Below are 21,562 nucleotides of genomic sequence, written 5' to 3'. Positions count from 1 at the left end.
GGATAAAGACATAAAGAGTATGCTAGGGCTGATTGCAACAAATCAGAAGGCACATACATCATTCAGTAGATTGTAGTGCCTGTTGTCAAAATGCTGATCAAGAAACCTCTCTGCACGAAAGCTTTTCTTACAGAACCCACAACGCCATTCATTTATATCCATGTGAATCTTGTGCTGCTCTTGCTCTCTGAACATGTCATTGTCAGCATGAAGCCTACACTTACTTGAGATTTGATACTGTTCTTGCTCCACAAATGGTGTTAAATACTGCACCAACTCTTAATGACTTTAGGATATATGAAACAAAATCAATGATAACTGACTAAATATTAAATTTGACCAGGCTAGTAACATCTCAACTGTACTTTGTAGATACCTCCTCAATAATTTTCCAGGCTGCCCGACTCCTTTCTCTGGAACAATGTACTTCAGGACTGTGCCCTGGATCTTGTTTAAGAGTTCTGAAAATTAAATCAATTTGAAATCTTCTTCATTATGAATAACAAGGGTAATTTCCTCACTATTTGAAAATTTGTTACAATTCAATGCACCAGTGAATCTGAAACACAGCTTATGCTAGTCCGATTCTATAAAGGTTACTACCTTGCAGCAACAGCTTCTTCTAACACCTGGAGTGAAAAGGGAAAAAAAAAATGAGGATGGTTTCATCAGGGAGTATGGTAGCAAGAAAGCAAGTATTCAAACTATTAAGAGGGCCAAAAAAAAAAAACTGAATCAAATGGAATTTAAGAGTTTTGCCATCCTAGAATGAGGAAGATGGTGGATGGGACCAGCAACAGGCAGTGCAGTAATGCAAAATTACCACATTAATACATTCAAAGAAATGATAGCTAAATAGCTAAATACTATTTATTAGAAGGTTAAAATACAAATCGGTATCCAAAAATGAAAGTGATGAGGTCAATCATTAAGTAGGGAAAGATTTCAAAGGTGATAAGTAGTGTTCCAATTATCAATGATATCACCGATAATATCGGTATCATGGGGTAGCAGTGTTCATATTATCGGCGAGAAATCGATAATATCACCAATAATATCAGTGTCGCCGGAGTTGCGACATCGAAACTCGCTTCTTTCGTTTCTCTTCCTATTATCGGAGAATTTTCGGCGATTTTATCGTTTTTTTGCAAAAAATACAGTTGTTGGTGAGAAATTGTTGTAGCTACCTACCCTGCGACGAGATAACTGTCGCAAATAACCCCTTTTTGAGGCCAATAATATCGGGAGACTGCGTAAATACCTAAAAATAGAAAGAAAAAAAAATGAAGAAAAGGGGAAAAAAGGGAAGAAAAGGGGAAACTTTTTGGATTTCGTACCTGTACAAGAGGATTGCTGATCGTTTTTTCGAATAAATCATAAATTTCAAATGGAATGACAGTTTTAGTGAAGAATCTGCGAAATCTCAGGGATATCGGAGAGGTTTTTTCGGGATTTTAGGGTTTTGAGGGTTCCCGTCTGGAACCCTCCTATTTTTCAAAAATGGCTTCTCAAAGGAGTGTGGATTAGATACTGATATCCAAATCACTGCTGAAGTGACGTCACCAAGCTCTGTGGACCCCACCATGATGCATGTGTTGTATCCATACCGTCCATCCAATTGGAGAGATCTTTTTATAGCATGAAAAAAATAATGAGATAGATCTAAAGTTCAAGTGGAGCCCACCATAGAAAATAGTGGGGACAGTGACATCCACCGTTCAAAACTTCTTAGGGGCCACAGAAGTTTTCGATCAAGCTTATATGTTTTTTTTCACTTCATCTATGTCTATGTTAATTTATGAATAGGTTGGATCTAAAATCCACATCATGGTGGGCCTTATAATGTTTCAACGGTGGGTGTGACTGATCCCATAGTTTTCTGTGTGGGTCCACTTGAACTTTAAATCTATCTCATTCTTTTTCTAATGCCATAAAATGATCTCTACAAATGGTTGGACGGTATGGATACAACACATGCATAATGGTGGGGTCCACAAAGGTTGGCGACGTCACTTCAGTAGCGATTTGGCTACTGACCTTGTCAGTATCTAATCCGCGGTCTTTTACGGGGAGTGGATTAGTTGGTAGTGTGGTGTGTGGGCCCATCATGATGTGTTATATTTTATCAGTACCGTACATTTATTTGCTGGATATAATTTTAGGGCATGAGCCAAAAAAATGAGGGAGATTCGCTTCTCAGGTGTACCACACCAAAGGAAACAGTGGTGATTAATGCCCACCATTAAAAACTTCGTAGGGCCCATTATAGACTTCCTAGAGCTATTGTAATGTTTTTTTGCCATCCAATCTCTTGCTTAGGTCACACGAACTGGGATGAAGCGAAAACACAATTATCAACTTGGTCAAAACTTTCAGTGGGCCCCTAAGAAGTTTTTAATGGCAAGATTCAATCAGTATTGTTTCATTTGGTGTGTTCTACTTGAGATTTGGATCTACTTCATTTTTTGAGACTATGTCCTAAAATGATATGGTGAAACGGATAAATGGAGTTGATTTCCCAAAAGGATGATAGTGGGCCCCACGTGGTAATGATAATACCCACATGTATCGGGTAACATCTAATCCACTCCCATGGCCTACTGATACTTATAGCAAGTAGCTAGTGGACGGTGCTTTGTGGGACCCACCATGATGTCCGTGCTTATCCATACCATTCATTCATTTTTTCAAATCATTTTAGGACATGAGCCAAAAAATTAGGCAGATCTAAATCTCATGTGGAGCAAACCACATAAATCAGTGGTGATTGAATGCCCACCATTAAAAAATAAATAAAAATTGCGGGTCACAAAAGTTTTGTATAAAGCTGATACTTGTTTTTTCCTTTCATCTAGGACTTTATGAGCTTATCAACAGGATGGATGGAAAATAAACATTACAGTGGGCCTTGGGAAGTATTTAATGGCGGGCTTTCAATCACCACTGTTTCTTATGGTGAGGTCTAGTTGAGATCTGGATCAGTTGTATCTTTTAGCCCAAGCCATAAATTAATCTTTAAAAACATATGAACGGTGCAAATAAAACACATAAATCTCGGTATTGGTTAGACAGATCAAATGATCTGTCTCACCAATACAATGCATACATTAAGGTGGGCCTATGGTCAGGTGCCACCCACATTCCTATCCCTAGAAAACTTGCCAAGGTCTACCATATTGTTATATTGATCATCCAAACCGTTGATAAGGTGTCACAAACCATTGATCAAGGCCAAATCCTATTGGGTGAAGCCATGCCCACACGCTACACCTAATATGGTCTCATTGCTTAGATAAGGTGTCATTATTGGAGTGATTTCTTACGGCAATGCATGCTTTTTGGGTCCTCGTTAAATGATTTTTATGTAATGTATTCTATTTACAATTTTTTATTCCTAAATATCCATATATGTGTATTTAGGCATGTCCTGAAGTTTCGCTGAAAAATTATACAATTTTTCCCATGTTTCCCCATTTTCCTTCACATTTCCAGTTATCTCCGATATTATCGGCGATAACGATATTATATCTTTATCTCCGGCTAGCGAAACTTGTAGCGATACCGACAACTCGAACACTGTGGGGTAGTGATAACAAAACACCGAGTAAACTAAAAATTCCCACATATCACTAGTACTTCCGATAATATTGGCAAATATCCAGGGAAGGTATCATTTTACCAATATTTTGGCTTGAGATCGGAGTAATATCTCCCCACTATCATGATACCAGCGATGTCATTGTCAATACCAGGGAAACACCCAAAAATTCATGAGAAAATCCCAAAATTTTCCAAAACTACAAAATTTCATTGCTTGTTGCGGATTTTTTATTTTTTATTTTTTGGAATTACATCTTTAGGTGGTTTTGATCACTACTTATGGTTTTTGTGGAATCAAAGCTTGGACTTGGGGGTGAAATCTCAACTGAAAGTGGAGATGAGCTGAAACTAAAAGGTGACAAAAAAAGCCATGAAAAGTTCTTTTTTTTTTTTTCTATATCTTAGCATGTATTTGACATGGAAATCCATGTCTATGCTCAATTCTCATGCATTATCATGGATTTGTGGTGAACAAATCAATGTTTGAATGGAAAAATGGGGAAATTGGGAAAATCCTAATTTGCTACATTACCCCTCTAATTGAGAATGGATATGTGCAGATTTGACTGTTCATTAGTGAGGGCCGAGCTATCAATTCACCATAAATTTTTATTTCTTCAGAAAAGAACTGCTTTTTAATTATTCAAAAATATAAAAAGAATCCATATTGCTTATGTTTTATTACTTGCATTCTATGGTATTTTAGCGACATGAACTCATTTTGTTATAATTCCACTTTTTTTTTTCCAAAAGCACATAGTTTAAGCCCCTAGTAGAGATGGAAACTTATTTGCGTAGTTGTTTTTTTTGCAATATGTTGATTCCTAAATGTGTAAGCATGTATCTTTTAACTCCTCTTGAAGTTTCAGTGGAAAATTCCACCTTTTTCACAATGTTTCCTTAGCGATATTTTCCAGGTATCAGCGATATTAGATACATGTCTATATCCCTGGTCATCAGTACGTCCGTGTAACGTTATTGACACTCTGAACACTGGTTACAACAACATTCCAAATCCGAGAAAACTGACCTTCTTGGAGGGGTTGTTTCAATGTGCTAAGCCCTCCACTTAAGAATTCAAGGTGTATGGAACTTGAGGGATCCAACATTAGGATCTTCCAGGGTTAAATGAAACTCTACAATTAAGTTCACAAAAAAGGCCTAATAAAAGAGAAGACAAGTTCTTTAAAAAAAAAAAACAGAGAGAGAGAGTAAGACTTCTCTTTCCATGGAACTCTGTTCATGGAGTTCTCTTCATGGAACCAAGGAGGAGAATCCCTTGCATCCAAATAACACTTAAATGGATATCAATTCTTTCAGAAAAGTATAAACTCTCTTTTCAATTTTCATGGAACTCATGAGTTCCATGTAACTAAACAACACTAAGTTCAAAGGACCATGAGAAATGGACAGAAAAGTTATATGTCACTCACTAGCTGCAAAAGAACTCTTGTAATTCTTGAAAAGGAACCACTCTTTCATTCAATATTGGAAAACAAAAGTCTCCTTCAAGTATAATACATGTCAGCTAGATGCTTGGGTCATACACAGCCCAAGCCAACTATTTCATTAGCTGGATGCAGTTGAAAGACCTAAAGTTCAGTTATCTCATTTTTCTTTCACAACAAAAACTCTATTGCAAAAAATATGCAAGGTATTTAGGGGGTGGATCCTACATACCGAATTCAATTAACTGACTCTCAAAACTGTGATCTAGTTCAATTGAATAAATTTGCAGTTCGAATTGCTTAACATTGACAGAATAGATCGAGCCAGTTTGATCAAGTTTGAGGGAGGATTTCATGCTAATATGGTTCAACTTGCGGATCGGATCAAATTAACTCCTTCTAAGAAGAATAGGAACAGAAGAAGATGAAGGACAAACTATCAGAACCCATGTACTCTGTCCAGATTTTTGCTGCCCACAGACTCACTACATGTCAAGATTGAATCAATGGAAAAAACTGCAGACCCCACCTACACATTAGTGGAGTCGCAGTTCTGCAACTAGGAAAGAAGAAAGGGGAGCTGTTTGATACTCTGCAAGTGATGGTACATACACATGCTGTCAAAGCCTTGAAGTTGTACTTGTCACATGTATAAATTAAATTAAACCATTGAAATCCTAGCACCCATTGAAGATAGGTAATAATCTCAAAATCAGATTGACTGAACGATCTTAACCTCAGATTAATGACCATTTGTTTGTTGAATTTGGACTGTGTATCTTACATTTACCTGTCAATTAGATGTGGACCAATTGGCCAGTTAGAACATTTATGTTAGTGTATTTTTCTTGTTAATTAACCAATCAGAAGTAGGGGCCACAATTTGGATGGTTCAATTTGAATTATCTACATGCCACAAATACAATTTTGTGAGTGCATGAGCATGAAGCATCACGCTATTAAAGAGTGCAAGGGTTTTCTAAGAAGAAGAGGGGGGAAAACACTAAACCTTACCAGCATCTAACACACAAGCAAGACTACAGTGATAGTTCACTGCCATTTGTATATATCAACACAGACAATCAAAAGAGAATGATCCATTGTAGATGGAGCATGGCCCAGAAGTCGCACTGATAAAAAAGATCCTAGCTTGGTGGCTATGAAATGGATGATTAAAATGAATTACTGGTGGTCCAAATCAAACAAGCAAATCAAATGGTTAAGAGCATTTATCAATATAAATTTTGGCAAATGCTCAATCGATAATGAGACAAATGATTTGGACAATCAAAATTGCTGTACTCATATACAACACTGGTAACAGTTGATTCCACAACTACAAATATGGCGGTGAACTATCATCAGGTAGACTGCTGCAATAGTTCACTGAAGTCTTTTATGCTGTATGATCTATCCACCATAAACACGAATATGACGATTAGGTCATCCAAATCACGGGCTCATTGATTATGGATTACCCACCAAATTTACATTTATTGAACTTCTAATTCTACTTGCTGAATTGAAGGATCCAACACATGGACATAGCCACTGCATAAACATACATTGATCCAAACCATTCAAATTGCAGATCCTACTATAGATCCCAAACCACACCAAGAGGATCCTATCCAATTGGTGGCCATTGAATGGGCAGTTAAAACAAAAAGTAGTGGTTGGCTCACGTTTGACGAACAATTATCATTTGCGAAAAGTCTGAATCATTCAATCAATCTGATTTTGGAGTTGCAAAGCTTCAATTGCTCTGTTCATGAAACTTGATAAAGGGGAAAGGGAGGTATGTTTTTTAAAAAATAAAATCAGCTAAAGGGGTAAAAGCATAGAGAAGTGAAGAACCTGAATCCCCCATCAGTTACAATTGTAGAAGCAATACACTCCAAAGTTGAACATCTGAATAGGGAGAATTGGCACAAGAGGACAAGGAAACAAGGTGAACCCATGACGATCATATCTTTGAAGAGAGGATTTGGAAACAAAGTAGAAGGCTTGTGGTGAGCAGTGAGAGCAACATTTTAAAGAAAGGTTAAGATTAAGTCATATCCTATCCGTATTGATCACCCCTAACATGAGATGCAGAGGTGAACCTGTCATTTAATGGGGGGAAAAAGGGTTGTATCAATTTGTATTGGTGCTGATATGGCTGATATGGGCATAAAGCCTTTGTTGAAGTTTTTATTTTCAAATTTCCTCTTAATTAATCCACTTCTTTCTTCATTAGAAACATGGAGGAAGCTTGACTAATTTTTAGACCTATGTTGAAGATCAAAACATAAGAGTTGAGTGGAACTCAACAAATTGAAACAAGTGAGGACTATTTTAAGAAGAAAAAAATTCCTTTCGAAGAACTGGAAAGGCAGGCACAATTTCCACTTGGTGGCTTGGGGCGAGGATTGCAGGCCCGTTAAAGAGGGGGGCCTTGGAATCAGGCCAATCCATGACGTCAACTCTGCCCCTTTGGCTGAATGGTGGTCAAGATGAAACACTTATTCTGAAGATGATCTTGGAGTCAAAAGTACGGCAGGGAGAGTAATGAGTGGGACATCAGGGCTGGAAGGGTAATAGAGGATCTGGAACTTGGAGAGCAGTTTCAAAGCTATATTAAAAAATAATAATAAATAAATAAATAAAAATCATGAATTACATCAAATACAGAATGGGGGATGGAGCAAAAACCCAATTCTGGAAGGATCCATGGTGCAATAGCATCCCTTTGTAGTATATGTTTGAATCATTGTTACAGATTGCAGTTGATAGTAGGGCCGAAAGTCAGGTGGGTTCAACCCGACTGACCCGGGACCGACCTGACTTTGGGTTGGGCTCGGGCAGGATATCTCGGGTTCGGTCTCGGGCTTGGGCCGTAGAAACACCAACCCGACAGAATTTCGGTCGGGCTCGGTTTGAAGTCTCGGGTTGCCCGACCCAACCCGAACCCAATAAGTATAATATAAATATATAAATTTATAATCAGCCGGATCGTTTTATGTGCCTGCATATTTCCGATGAAGGATTTCTCTCTCCCATGCACCGGATTTTTCTCTTTCATGTGCCAGAATTTTCTCTCCCTGAATACGTGGGACATGGATCCGCTGTGAAAGCCTTTCGCACGAGGTTCCGCTCAAGGATATAATGTGGGGTGCACCGTGATGTTTATGAGAAATCCAACCCATCCATCCATTTTTCTAGCTCATTTTAGAACATTCAACCAAAAATGAGAAGGATCCAAAACTCAACTGGGCCATACAAGATGAAACAGTGGGAAAAGTAATTCCTACCGTTGAAACCTTCATAGGCTTTGCCTGGATGTTTATATGCCATCTAAACCGTTTATGAGGTCATTTTTACTAAGTTGAAGTAAAAACATTAAAAACTTACTTACAAAACTTTTGTAATCATATAAATATTTCAACGGTGGTCACTAAATCCCCACTGTTTCCTCTCGTGTGGTCCATTTGAGTTTTGGATCCATCTTACTTTTGGTCACATGTCCTAAAATAAACTCAAAAAACAGATAGACGGTTTGATTTCTAATGAACATCGCAGTGGGCCCCACCCAGAATCCCTTCACAGCAACTTTCCAGGTCCGTTTGCATTCTCTCATGGCAGCGGAAACAGATTGGTTGGTCGGTGCTCCGTGGACCCCAACATGATAAACATGATGTATGTGTCTCATCCATGCCGTCCATCCATCTTTCCAAAAAAATTTATGGTATCAACCCAAAACTGAGGCAAATCAAAATCTCAAGTGGACCACACCATGGGAAAACAGTAGTGATTGAAGATCTACCATTAAAAATCTCTTAGGGCCCACGGTAATGTCTATTTGACATCAAACCTGTAGATTAGGTCTAAGAGACTTGGATGAAGGCAAAAAAAAATAATATCAGCTTGATCTAAAACTTTTGTAGCCCCAAGAAATTTTTAAGAAGTTTTTAATGGTGGGAGTTCAATCAACACTGTGTGGCCCATATGAGATTTTGATCTACCTCATTTTTGGGCCAATAGCATAATTTTATCTGAAAAAATGGATGGACGGCATGGATGAGACACATACATCATATTGGGGTCCACATAGCACCAACCACTAGCCATTGGCTAGTGGAGAAGTCAATCCGTGTCCCACGGCACAACTTCTATCTAGATTGTGTGATCCACCGCATGACTTTTAACATGTGGTGGTTCTTTGGCCCCACAATGATTTGTGTTTTACATCCATGCCGTCTATCAATTTTTATGGATCATTCTAGAGCATGACCCCAAAAACGAGGCACATTCAAAGCTCAAGTGGACCACACCACAGAAAACAATAGGGATTGAACAAATTACCGTTGAAACTTTCCTAGGGCCAAGCTTGAGGCTAATTTTCCATCTAACCTGTTCATAATATCACACACACTTGGAATAAGTTAAAATACAAATATCAGCTTGATCAGAGTCTTTTGAGGCCTCAAAAATTTTCAACGGTAGCAATTTAATCCCTGTTACTTTCTGTGGTGTGGTCCACTTGAGCTTTGGATGTGTCTCATTTTGAGGCTCATGCTCTATAATGATATGTAAAAATTGATGGACAGTGTAAGATGTAAAACCTAAATCATTGTGGGCCCCAAGAAGTTTCACATGCTAAAAGTCTGGTGTGTAAGGCCATTTATTTTGGAAAGAAAATTTCAAGTGTACGAGAGAGAGAATCAAAGAGCCCTTTTGTGCAGGAGAGAGATCTTTGGTGCTAGAGAGATATTGAGAGAGAGCATCTCACTAGGTATGTAACTACGTATCACCATCAATCTATTATTCTCTCTCTCTCTACATCATACAAAGGTTGGTTTGATCATTTTCCTTTTTTTTTTCTTTTCTTTTTGTTTCCTTGCATTTGTAATTATTTTAATATTTTTCACCGTCATGATCAACATATGCATGCAACACATGTAAAGATTTAGTTTTTTTGATAATCATATTATGAAATATGAAATGCACATGATTAGTAATATTGATGACCTATTTTCTACATGTCTCTTATGTACAGAGTTTTCTTTTATTTATTTATCAGGATATATAAGTGGATGTCTGAAATGGGTGATAGTAATGCTCCTGTTGATATTACGGATAATTCTATGGTTAATGAACAAGTGATATCAAAAAAGAAAAGGAAGACGACGGCGACACACAATAATGTCTCAGGAATATGGGAACACTTTAAAAAAGTTGAGAAGCCATAAACAAAAGAGGAGAGCATTTTGCAATTACTGTAATCAAGAATATCAAGCTGATAGTAAGCAAGGCACTACTGCACTTTGGAGACATTTGGATAAATGTAAGAAATATCCGAATAATAAAGATCCAAAACAACGGGCATTGGCAATCTTAGTGGAAAAAGATGGTGGGAGCAGTGGGATTATAAATTGGAGTTTTAATCAAGAAGCTTGTAGAAAAGCCCTTGCACGTATGATAATAGTTGATGAGTTGTCGTTCAATTTTGTCGAGCATGAGGGTTTTAGGAACTTCTGTCAAGTAATGCAGCCGAAGTTTCAAATTTTGTCACGCATCACCTTAAGGAAAGATTGTCTTGAGTTATACAAGTGCGAGAGAGTTAAGTTGAAGAGTGAATTTGAGAAATCGGTTCAAAGAGTTTGTATAGCCACTGATATGTGGACATCCATTCAAAATCTTAGATATATGTGCCTCACTGCACATTATATAGATAAGTATTGGAAGTTGCAGAAAAAAATTATTAACTTTTGCGTGATTCCGATGCCTCACAGTGGTGAATACATCGCTAATGCAGTTGAGCTTTGTCTAATAACATGGGGGTTACAAAATATATAAACCATCACAGTAGACAATACAAGTTCAAATGATGTAGTGGTTCGTTCATTGAAAAGAAAACTAGCTAAACGAAATGGGTTGTAGTTAGATGATGAGTTCCTTCATGTGCGTTGTTGTGCACATGTTTTAAATTTGATTGTAAGAGATGGTATTGATGAAGTTAAAGAAGCAATCATTCGAATCTGGCATTGTGTACAGTATGTTAGAAGTTCACCTTCTCGACTTCAAGATTTCAAACGTTGTGTGGCAAAAGAGAGAATAACCAGTAAGAGGGTTGTTTGCTTGGATGTTGCTACTAGATGGAACTCTACTTTTTTTTTATGTTAGAATCCGCTTTAGTGTTTCAAAAGGCTTTTGAGAGAATGGAAAAAAATGACCAGCAATATCAAAAAGACATTGGTGAGTGGATGCCTACAAATGCAGATTGGGTTAAAGCAAATGTATTATGCAAGTTTCTAAAAACTTTTTATAATGTCATCAAACGTCTATCTAGTTCGAAGTATGTTACTGCAAATGCATACTTTCATGAGATTTATACGATTGAAGGACCCTTATCTTCGTGGTCTGTAAGCGAATATTTGAGCTTTCGTGATATGGGATTAAAGATGAAAATGAAGTTTGCAAAGTATTGAGGGGACTTTGATTGTGTTAATATATTGTTAGTGATTGCCGTGGTTTTGGATCCTTGTTATAAATTAAAGTATTTGATGTTTTGTTATTCCAAGTTGTATCCAATGGAAAAGGTTAAGGAGATGATTGAAAAAGTCAAAGATACTATGAATCGTCTCTTTGAGCAATACAATTCTTTTGCAACAACTCTAGATTCAGTTGAAGATAATGCATTAACGCAAAAAAAAACATTGATACTCCTTCTGATAGAGTTGTTGGGCATATTGTGGATGTTAGGCAAGAATATCTCAGATTTTTGCAAAAAGAACAAGTTATTGCCACTAAATCTGATATTGATCGATATATTGAAGAAGACATTGAAGTAAATCTGTCCAATTTCAACATTTTAGATTGGTGGAAGGTAAGTTCTTCGAAGCATCGTGTACTCTCACACATGGCTCGTGACATACTTGCGATTCCAGTATCTACCGTTGCTTCAGAGTCGGCTTTTAATACTGGGGGTCGAATTCTTGATCGATTTCGGAGTTCATTGACACCTGATATTGTGGAATCTTTGATATGTACACAAGATTGGTTACGAATTTCATTAATTCCAATCGATATTGAAGAAAAATTGGAAGAGTTAGAAGATGATGAATCAAGTAACTAAACTAAACTTTTACTTTAGTGGCGTTTTTATCAGTGTTCGAAATATCGGTATCGCGCAATGTATCGCATCCTTGGGATACAGATACGTATCGGTTATCGCATGGGATATATCGTTTGTACCGTGTAATTTATCGCACTTTTTGGGAAACATGGGGAAACATTGAGAAAATGGTTAAATTTTTCAATAAAACTTCTGGGATTATTAAAAAAGACTTTAATACACACTTTTAAATCATAAAGTTTCAAAAAAGAAGTGCACATAATAGGTTTCCTTTGTATAGGGTTCTAAGCTATGCGTTGTCCGATTGAACTAAGACAACTATATTCAGTATCTACCCCGTCCATCCGTTTTTCCATATCATTTCAGGACATTATCCAAAAAAATAAAGCAGATCCAATAATCAGGTAGACCATGCCATAGGAAACAATGGTGATTGACCATTACTGGGCCACAAAAGTTTTGGATCAAGATGATAATAGTTTTTTCTCTTCATTCAAACTTATTTGAAGTTTTCAGCACATTGGGGCCTATAGTGATGTTTATTTTTCATCTAACATGTTCATAAGATCACAAAGATATGGATGAAGGAAAAAAAAAAAAAAACACAAAGATCATCCTGATCCAAAACTTCTTTGGCCCCCAAGGATTTGTTAATGGTAGACGTTCAATTTGCAATGTTTTCCATGGTGTGGTCCAATTGAGATTTGGATATGCTTAATTTTTTACGCTAAAACCATAAAATTATCTAGTAAAATGGATGGACGAAGTGGATAAAATACACGAATTATAGTGGGCCCACAAAGCTTAATACACTGCTGACTATGCATCCGTTTCCCACCACACTGGAGCGCTGTCGGACGCGGATTCCTGCTAAGTTCCTGCGCTCGAAACCTAGGTGGGGCGCACTGTAATGTTTGTAAGAAATCTACCCCGTCCATCTATAGTTTGAGATCATTTTAGAACTTGAGAGCAAAAATGAGCAGGATCCAAGACTAAAGTGGGCCGCACTAAAGGAAAAGGTGGGTAGGAAAATTTCTACTGTTGAAACCTCCTTGGGGTCAACAATGATGTTAACATGCCATCTATACCGTTCATAACGTCATTCCTACTGGGATGAATTGAAAATAGTCAAAATACAAATATTAGTCTGGTTCAAAACTTATATGGCCCACGAATATTTCAAGTGTGAATGTTCAATCCTCACGTTTTTGGCACACTTGAGTATCAGATCCTACTCATTTTTTATCCCATGTCCTAAAATGGTCTCACAAAACGGATAGACAGAGTGGATTCCTCAAAAACATCATAGTAGGCCCCACTAAGGTTTCGAGCACAGGAACTTCCTGCGGAAGGCTTTGGCAGGAAATCCGTGTCTAGCGCTGACGCTACTCAAGCTCAAGTTGTACGAACATTTCAAAGTTACATGGCCGCACAATAATGTATTTATTATATCTACACCGTTCATGCATTTGGAGAGATCATTTTAGATCATGAACCCAAAAATGAGTCATATCCAAAGCTCAAGTGGACCACACCACAAATAGCAATGGGGTACTGATTCTCACCATTAAAACATTCGTAGGGCCCACCATAACATTTATTTCCATCCAATATGTTAATTAGGTCATACAGACCTGGATGAAGAGGAAAAATAAATATCATATTGATCCAAAACTTCTATGACCCCCAAAAGGGTTTCAATAGTAGACGTTCAATCTACCACTGCTGTTTGCAGTGTGGTCCACTTGATCTTTGGATTTGCATTAGTTTTCGGCTCAAGTCTTACGAAGAGCTTGCCAAATGGACGAACAGTCTGGATATAACACATACCTCATGATGGGACCCACAGAACTTGGTGACGTCAGCTCGGTGGTGTGCGGTACTCAAAGGCTCGAATGCTCAAAAGCCCATTTTATTTTTGGGAAAGTAGCAGCCGAGCAGAGAGAGGGTTTCGGGATTCCGAAACCCTAAATTTCCACGAATCCCGCAAAGAAAATTGGCATTTGAATGCGGAAAGCTTGGGATTCCATTTTCGAGAAGGAGATTCAAACGACGTGAAGCTTTGATTCGAATGGCCCACCAAGTGAAGCTTCCGATCAGATCCAACCCCTTTTCAGGTACCAAATCCTCCCTCTTGAAAAATTTTTACTCCTTTTTTCTCTGATTTTGTCGAATTTTTACTATGGCAGGTGGCTACAGTAGCTATCGGCGAAAAAACCGCGATAAAAGTTATAATATCACACGATTTTTAGTGATATCATGCGATATGTAGGAACATCGGCCGATATTTAGCGATATATTGATCGAAAATAGCTATTCATTGATTTTTTTCCCCTAAATATCTTTCGGATGGTTTTGTATTGTAAGAGTGCGATACTGATAATATTGGCCGATATATCGGCCAATAGTATCGATATTGCAAACACTAGTTTTTATATTAAAAAAAAAAATTATCTTTATTGATGAATTAATATAACATTTATTTATTGTGTTTCAGTATCTTATGAGCCATCCACTGTTGGATTCCAAAAGTAATCATATATGTACAACTTGGATCTTCTATTTTTTAGAGGTATGTTATTGTCCATATAGTTTCTACTGTGTTTTCTTTCTTATTTATGATATTATTTGAAAATTGATATGTTGTTGATATTTGATAATACTTGAAATTTGATATGCTTGAGTGTTAAAGGAGTAATTGTCTTATATTTGAGCTTGTTTGTTTAGAAAATAAAATAAAATTTTGTGATAAATAACTACATATATAATTAACCAAATCACATGTATAAAAAATAAGGCGTGTATTGAAATATAATAGATTAATGTAATAATGAAAATATTATCATGTACCAACCCGACCAACCCGACTGAGCCCGCTTGGGTTGGGTTGGGCTTGGGTTGAGAATTTCCAACCTGAAGTTGCGTTGGGTTGGGTTAGGGTTGAGGTATAGGAACCTTGGGTTGGGCTAGGGTTGAGCACCAACCCGACCCAACCCCCCCAACTTTCAGCCCTAGTTGATAGAGACGCTTTGGTCTCTTGGTTCTTTAGAATTGCAGCAGGGGCATGATTGGGACTCCAAGATATAGGCACAATTTAAAGGATGATAAGATATCGGTTCTATCCCAGCTTCTATGCATCTTGGAAGGGTATTATATTCCTCAATCGGGCATAGATCACAAAATTTGGCTGCCAGAAACTGATGGGGCCTTCAAGGTCAGGTCATTCAGAGAAGGGGATCATGCCGATGATCATAGTCATGCCGATTGGGGTGCAGCAGTTTGGGACAGCAGGTCTGCCACAAAAAGTCAATGCCTTCAGCTGGCATGCATATGTATTGGTAAAATTTTAACAGTTGAAAATTTGAAGAAAAGTGGAATGATGATCTCTAGTAGATGTAGTATGTGGAAGAAAGCAGAAGAAAATCCTGCTCATTAATTCCTTAATTGCAACTTTGGTCAGAAGGTTTGGGCTACCATTTTTGTTAAATTTGGGTTTCAGCAGGTGATGCCAAGATCAGTATTGGATTTGTCTGTAAGTTAGAAAATTCAGCCCTGAGGCAGCACAGGGAAGACTTTGTGAAAGCTGATTTTTGGTCCATTCCTTTAGAAAGTAACAACAGGATATTGCATGGCTCCAGTAAATCTGTTGGTCTGGTTCTCAGAAAAATCCTATCATTCACGTTGCATTGGGAGAAACAAGCAGAAGTGCTGGCCAATGGTCTACTTTCCTTCTTCATTTCAAGTGGGATGAAAGCATTTGCAGTAAGCTGTCCAAGTTTATAGAAAGATGGTGTATCCCTCCAGATGGATAGTATAAGCTTAATTTCGATGGCTGTTCTAATAGTAATCCAGGACCAACTGGGTTTGGAACCCTCGTGAGGAACAACGATCGGAGGTTACCGTCAAGTTCTCGGGTCCACGGGTATTGGCGATTCTAATCTTCCTGAAGCTCTCACAGAGCTCCAGGGGATACTTTAGCAGTCCGTTTAAGTCCAGCCAGATAATAATTGAAGGGGACTCAACTAATGTAATTAGGTGGATGAAGACGGGGAAGTTTCCTTTAAGCTTAGGTAGTCTCCTAGAAGAGGTCAGAGCTAAGCTACTACCTTAATGGTGACTTTTTATCATGTTCATTACTGAATGGGCAAATAGGGCTGGTTAAAGATGGGGCATACCATAACGAGCATTGGCCTTGGTTTCCCAGCAGTGCTCATCAGATAAGGATGGAGAACGAGAAATGGTTTGTTTTGCTTTTTTTGTTTTATGCAAGCTAGATCTGTTTCTGCTATTTCTACTGTAGTTGTGTATGTGTTGAATCGGTTTGGTTGTGTATTCGCTCTGTTTTCTTATAAAAGTTTTTCATCACCATTCATTAAAAAAAAGGACTATTTTGAGAAATATTGGAAGAAGTGGCAAACCAACACTTTTTTCTTGTTTTTCATCTCCTTTTGTTGTATTCAAAGTATCTGACTCAAATATACCAAATCACACTTGATTTGTGTTCCATTAGGGCCTACTCAGTTGGCTTGCAGCAGGTAAAGCTGACAAACAAGATTCTTATCAAAGAATAAGAATGATCTAATACACCACTGAAGAAGAAAAAAAGAAAAGAAAAAAGAATGATCTACTACACTATTGAATGCATGCTAAGAAAAGGATAGATTCTGATGTTACAGTTTTTCATATTTCCCAAATATTTTTCAGGATGTTGGGCCAAAATTAAAAAGAAAAAGAAAAAAGGAAAAAAAAAGAAAAAACAGAAGACCAATACAGGCACATATCGTATGATACAATCTGATATTCCCTATATTGTATCATTTTTTGGCCAAACCATTATGGCTCCCAATACCATTATTCAAAATCTTGGTTGAGAGATGGTGGCAGAATACACATTTGATATTGTTTGTATGCATTAATGGAAAATGGATTAGTTATAGATTATACCAGTTCCGACCAATAGGGCAGGAGTAAGGATTGGGTCCCCCTAAGTATTAGGGGTTCAGCAGGAGAGATCATCATAATATGGTATTCTTTCATTGTGAGCACAATCTCTGTTAGGTTTTCATATGAGAAACAAGGAGTTCGATCGCTCCTTGAGTACTTGTATGGCAGATTTCTCAGGATAAATTAATAGACATGAGTGGGTTGACCGACTTTTGAATAGTTCTAGCACACTTAGATGAATAACAAAGATAATCCTGTTATGAGCCATCTAGATTGTTTGCTCATTATGGCATTTTGGGAACATCATTCTATGAACGTGATTCAAGTGGTGATTCTTAGACCAACTTCTAATCACATGCCAATTCTTCTCAAGTCTAAAGTATTACTTATGGATCCTGGACATTCAAATATGAAAACACTATTCAAATTAGAAAACATGTATCTTGAGATCCCATCATTTGCTGAAAACATGAAAAATTGGTGGGCTGAATCTTGGAAGAGAAAGGTCCTACAGTGTTGTCCAAGAAGCTTAAAAGATTAGAGCTGAAAAAGGAGTTTGAAGATATCCTCAGATGAAAAGAAATCAGCTAGGAACAGAAAGCTCACTGGAAATGGATGAAAGAAGGGGAACAAACATAGCATATTTTAATCGCCCAGATAATGTGAGGAAGAAGAATTTCATTTGCTCTCTAAGGTGGAGGGACAGCTTGTAGAAAAGCCATAGGAGATTGGGGAGGCAGTTAGAGCACATTTCAAGAAGTTGCTCACTATTCAGGAAGCAAGGGGATCATCCCTTGATGGCTTCAAGTTTGTAGTTCTTTCGAATGAAAATGATGCTATGGTTGCACATCGAGATCCAAGAATGAAGACTGGCTGCACAACCAATGTCCTCCACACATTGTCCTTTGTGAAGCATAGCAGCCGAAGTCATTATTGAAGGCGAGAACAACATGAACATGCTTTCCCAGAGAATTGTAGCTTAGCTGAGGATTAAAGTAGAAAGTCACCCACCAACACACAAAATTGCTTGAGTGAATGATGAGAATCTTCCAGTGAATCACCAATGTTTGCTTGGGGGAATGATGAATAACTTCCAATGAGTCACCAAATGTTTGCTTTGGTGAATGATGATTATCTACCAGTGAGCAACCAGCCTTTTGTGAACTATTCATTGGGACCACGTTATGCTATGTTTATGGTGTGACTTTATTTGGATTAAAGTTTGCCATATCCTACTCAGTCGTCTGTGGATGTATTATCTACACATGCAACTTCGCCACCACATGGTTCTAGAGAGTGTTTGTGTATAGTGTGTGGTTAGTGGCTCTTTTAATGTAAGTGCATGTGCACACTTTCCTCTTTTCCTGTAATGTACTATACGCTCTATTCTAATAAAACATTGTGTGTTAGGGCATGTTAGCTAACACACAAAATTTCCCACAAACTCTCTTCTTTCCTCTTCCTCTCTCTCACTCTTCTCCACTTTTCTCCACACCATAATCATCAAATCATCTTCTACCTAGTATCAGAGCATAAATTAGGGCATTTTGCATCCAACAAGTTGAGAGGCGACACGTCACCTTGCTGACATCAGCAGCGATATAGCTGAAGTCAGTGTTGTACGGACGCATGGACCCCATTGAGTTAAAAGTTTGGGGGTTTCATAGATCTTGATTTTAGAAGATTTGTCATGATTTTTTCAGAATTTTTTAGACCTCCTTTCATGGTGTTTTGGTCAAAATAGAGAAATTTGAAAATCAGGTCCTTCATCCGTTTTTCTTCAATCTACCTCAAATCGGTAAGTTTGTCTTTAGTTTCTTTGCTCAAGATATACCGAAATCTTCCTCCCAAGCTACTCATGGAGGATTTTTTTAGCTATGATTCATGTTTGAGTGGGTTTTAACCTCAAATGGACGTGCGGTTGGGGTATTTTTCACTCGGTTGCATCAGATCTGACTGGATTTTTTGTTATTTTGGATGATTACTAATTGTTTGAGGTTTATCTCTCATTCCCTTGAAGGATTGAGTGAGAAAAAGTTGTTTAAATCAATTCTTCTTACTTGGAGGCTCCTATGGACGATAAAGGGCCCTCATCTCTTGGCATAGGCTCTCTTGAATCCAACCCCTTGCAGATTACCTCCATTAAGTTGAATGGTGACAACTATCTTTAATGGGCACAATCTGTAAAAGTGTTCTTAGGAGCCCATGAGAAATCGTATATTTTGGATGATCCTCCAAGCTCTACAGATGCTACCTACAAGTCTTGGATAAAGGAGAATTATCAAGTTATTGCATGGCTGTTGAATAGTATGGATTCTTTAATTAGCCACTCACTGATGTTTTTATCCCCGGCTAAAAGCATTTGGGATGTGCTTCATGATATGTTCTCAGAGTCCCAGAATTTTTCATGGGTATTCCAGCTTATTCAAGAAATTGGTCGGTTCTAACAAAACTCAAGATCATTAAAAGATCACTATTCGATGCTTCGGGGCATGTGGCATGAGTTGGACCTGTATTAGCCTCTTCCTTCCAAATATAAAGAGGATCATGAACATGCTCATAAGCAGTGGGATGGTACTCATATCATGCAGTTCCTAGCTGGGTTGAACTCCGATTATCTTTATGTTCGAGATCAGGTTATTGTAGAGGATCATCTTCCCCCATTGACGACAGTCTATGCCATGTACCAACGTACTACTGTCCTTGCTTTTCCTTCCCATTCATTTGTACCACCAGAGCGTTTGGCACATCTTGTTGGCGATCAGTCTTCTCTTCTTCTTGGCCTTGGGCACCATCCTTGAGTTCAGGGCACATTTTTTGTTATGGTGGTCGTGATAGAGGCCGTGAGGGAAATCGCAGTTATGGCGATAGTAATCTTCATAGCCGTGGTGGACGTGGACAAGGACGTGATGGTTCCAGCATTTGTTCGCATTGCGGTGGAACCAATCACACTATTGATTATTGCTGACAGCTCTATGGTCATCCTACTCGTGTCGCTGCTTTTGTTGCTTCTACAATTGCTCCTGAGGGACGATCTTCCACCCTGATAAGTTGAGTAGTCTTCTTCAGGGAAGTCTCTCATCATTTCTCAGGTTGGATATGATACTCTTCTATCCTTCTTGCAGGAGCATGGTATTTTGTCTTGGACATCATGTGCTCTCACACCTCAAAAAAATGGCATCCCAGAATGAAAGAATCGTCATCTTTTTTAAGTTGCCCGCGCCCTTCTCTTTGGTATACACCTACTTAAACATTTTTGAGGTGATGCTCCTCTAACTGCTACTTTTTTTATTAATCATATACCCTCACATATCCTGTCTTACAAATCTTTATTTATTATATTGTATCCTCATGACAATCCATTTCCTCTACCACCTAAAGTTTTTGGTTGCACATGCTTTATTCAAATTTTGGATGGATGTAATGATAAACTTAGCCCCAGGGCAATTAAATGTGTCTTCTTAGGGTACACTCAGAGTCAGAAAGGATATAAATGTTATAACCCCTCGACTTGCAAGAAATATGTCTCTGCCGATGTAACCTTCTTTGAGGATGTTTCTTTTTTCTCAGCTCCAAGTTGATCCCTCTGTGATCCTCTTACGAGTCAGGAGGAGCATGACCCTTATACTCTTCCTCTTTCCACTAGTGATCACGGGGAAACTCATCTCCCCTCCGTTCAACATCCTGTTGGTGATTTGGGTGGCCCTAAGCCTCTGCGGGTGTATCGTCATCGAGATAAATCTCCACACGCTCAGCCATCCACCCTTCCACTCACTTTGGATGTTGACTCAAGTGACTCTCCTACATCGAGTTTAGATCTCCCCATTACCTTGCGCAAAAGGGTCACGATCTTATACTCAACACCTCATTAGTAATTTCATTTCATATGACCATCTTTCACCGTCTTTTCGATCGTTTGCAGCTTCATTTTCATCACAAACTATTCTTTGGTCTCTCTCACATGCTCTTCAAAGTCTTGACTAGACAAATGCAATAATAGAAGAAATGCTTGCTCTTAAAAAGAATCATACTTGGGAGCTTGTGCCTCTTCCTTTAGGGCATAAACTTGTTACATGTCGATGGGTATACACAATCAAGTTCCTTTCAGACGATTCCATTGATCGCTACAAAGCTCGTCTTGTTGTGAGGGGCTACATGCAGACTCATTGTGTGGATTACTTCAAGACATTCTCTTTAGTGGCTAAGCTGAATTCTATTCATGTTATGATCTCCTTGGCCGTTAATTTATCCTGACCCTTGATTCAACTTGATATTAAGAATGTATTTCTCCATGGGGACCTCACAAAGTAAGTTTACATACATCAACCTCCTAGCTTTATTGCTTCCCACAACCTTGAACTGGTACATCGGTTGAAGAAGGCTCTTTATGGACTCAAACAGTCCCCGCGTGCATGGTTCAAAAAATTTAGTCAGGCACTCGTGGAGTTCAGCT

General features: G+C 38.2%; 1 protein-coding gene across 5 annotated transcripts in view; it reads right to left on the bottom strand.

Moving 5' to 3' along the window:
• The window catches only part of LOC131246225 (uncharacterized), a 67,384-nt gene that overhangs the window by 36,359 nt on the left and 9,463 nt on the right, over positions 1-21,562 (bottom strand). For all 5 annotated transcript variants that reach the window (XR_009171252.1, XM_058246140.1, XM_058246139.1 and 2 more), the window contains exons 2-4: positions 604-629; positions 377-461; positions 58-267 (exon numbers count right to left, since the gene is read on the bottom strand). Coding sequence is in view for 4 of the 5 variants with exons in the window: in XM_058246140.1 (XP_058102123.1) it covers positions 58-267; positions 377-461; positions 604-629 (321 nt within the window). In the remaining variant the exon portion in view is untranslated. The remainder of the gene's footprint in view (positions 1-57; positions 268-376; positions 462-603; positions 630-21,562) is intronic.

The sequence above is a fragment of the Magnolia sinica genome, chromosome 5 (assembly GCF_029962835.1).
Source record: "Magnolia sinica isolate HGM2019 chromosome 5, MsV1, whole genome shotgun sequence".
Lineage (NCBI taxonomy): Eukaryota > Viridiplantae > Streptophyta > Magnoliopsida > Magnoliales > Magnoliaceae > Magnolia > Magnolia sinica.
This window is presented reverse-complemented; position numbering and strand designations above follow the sequence as displayed.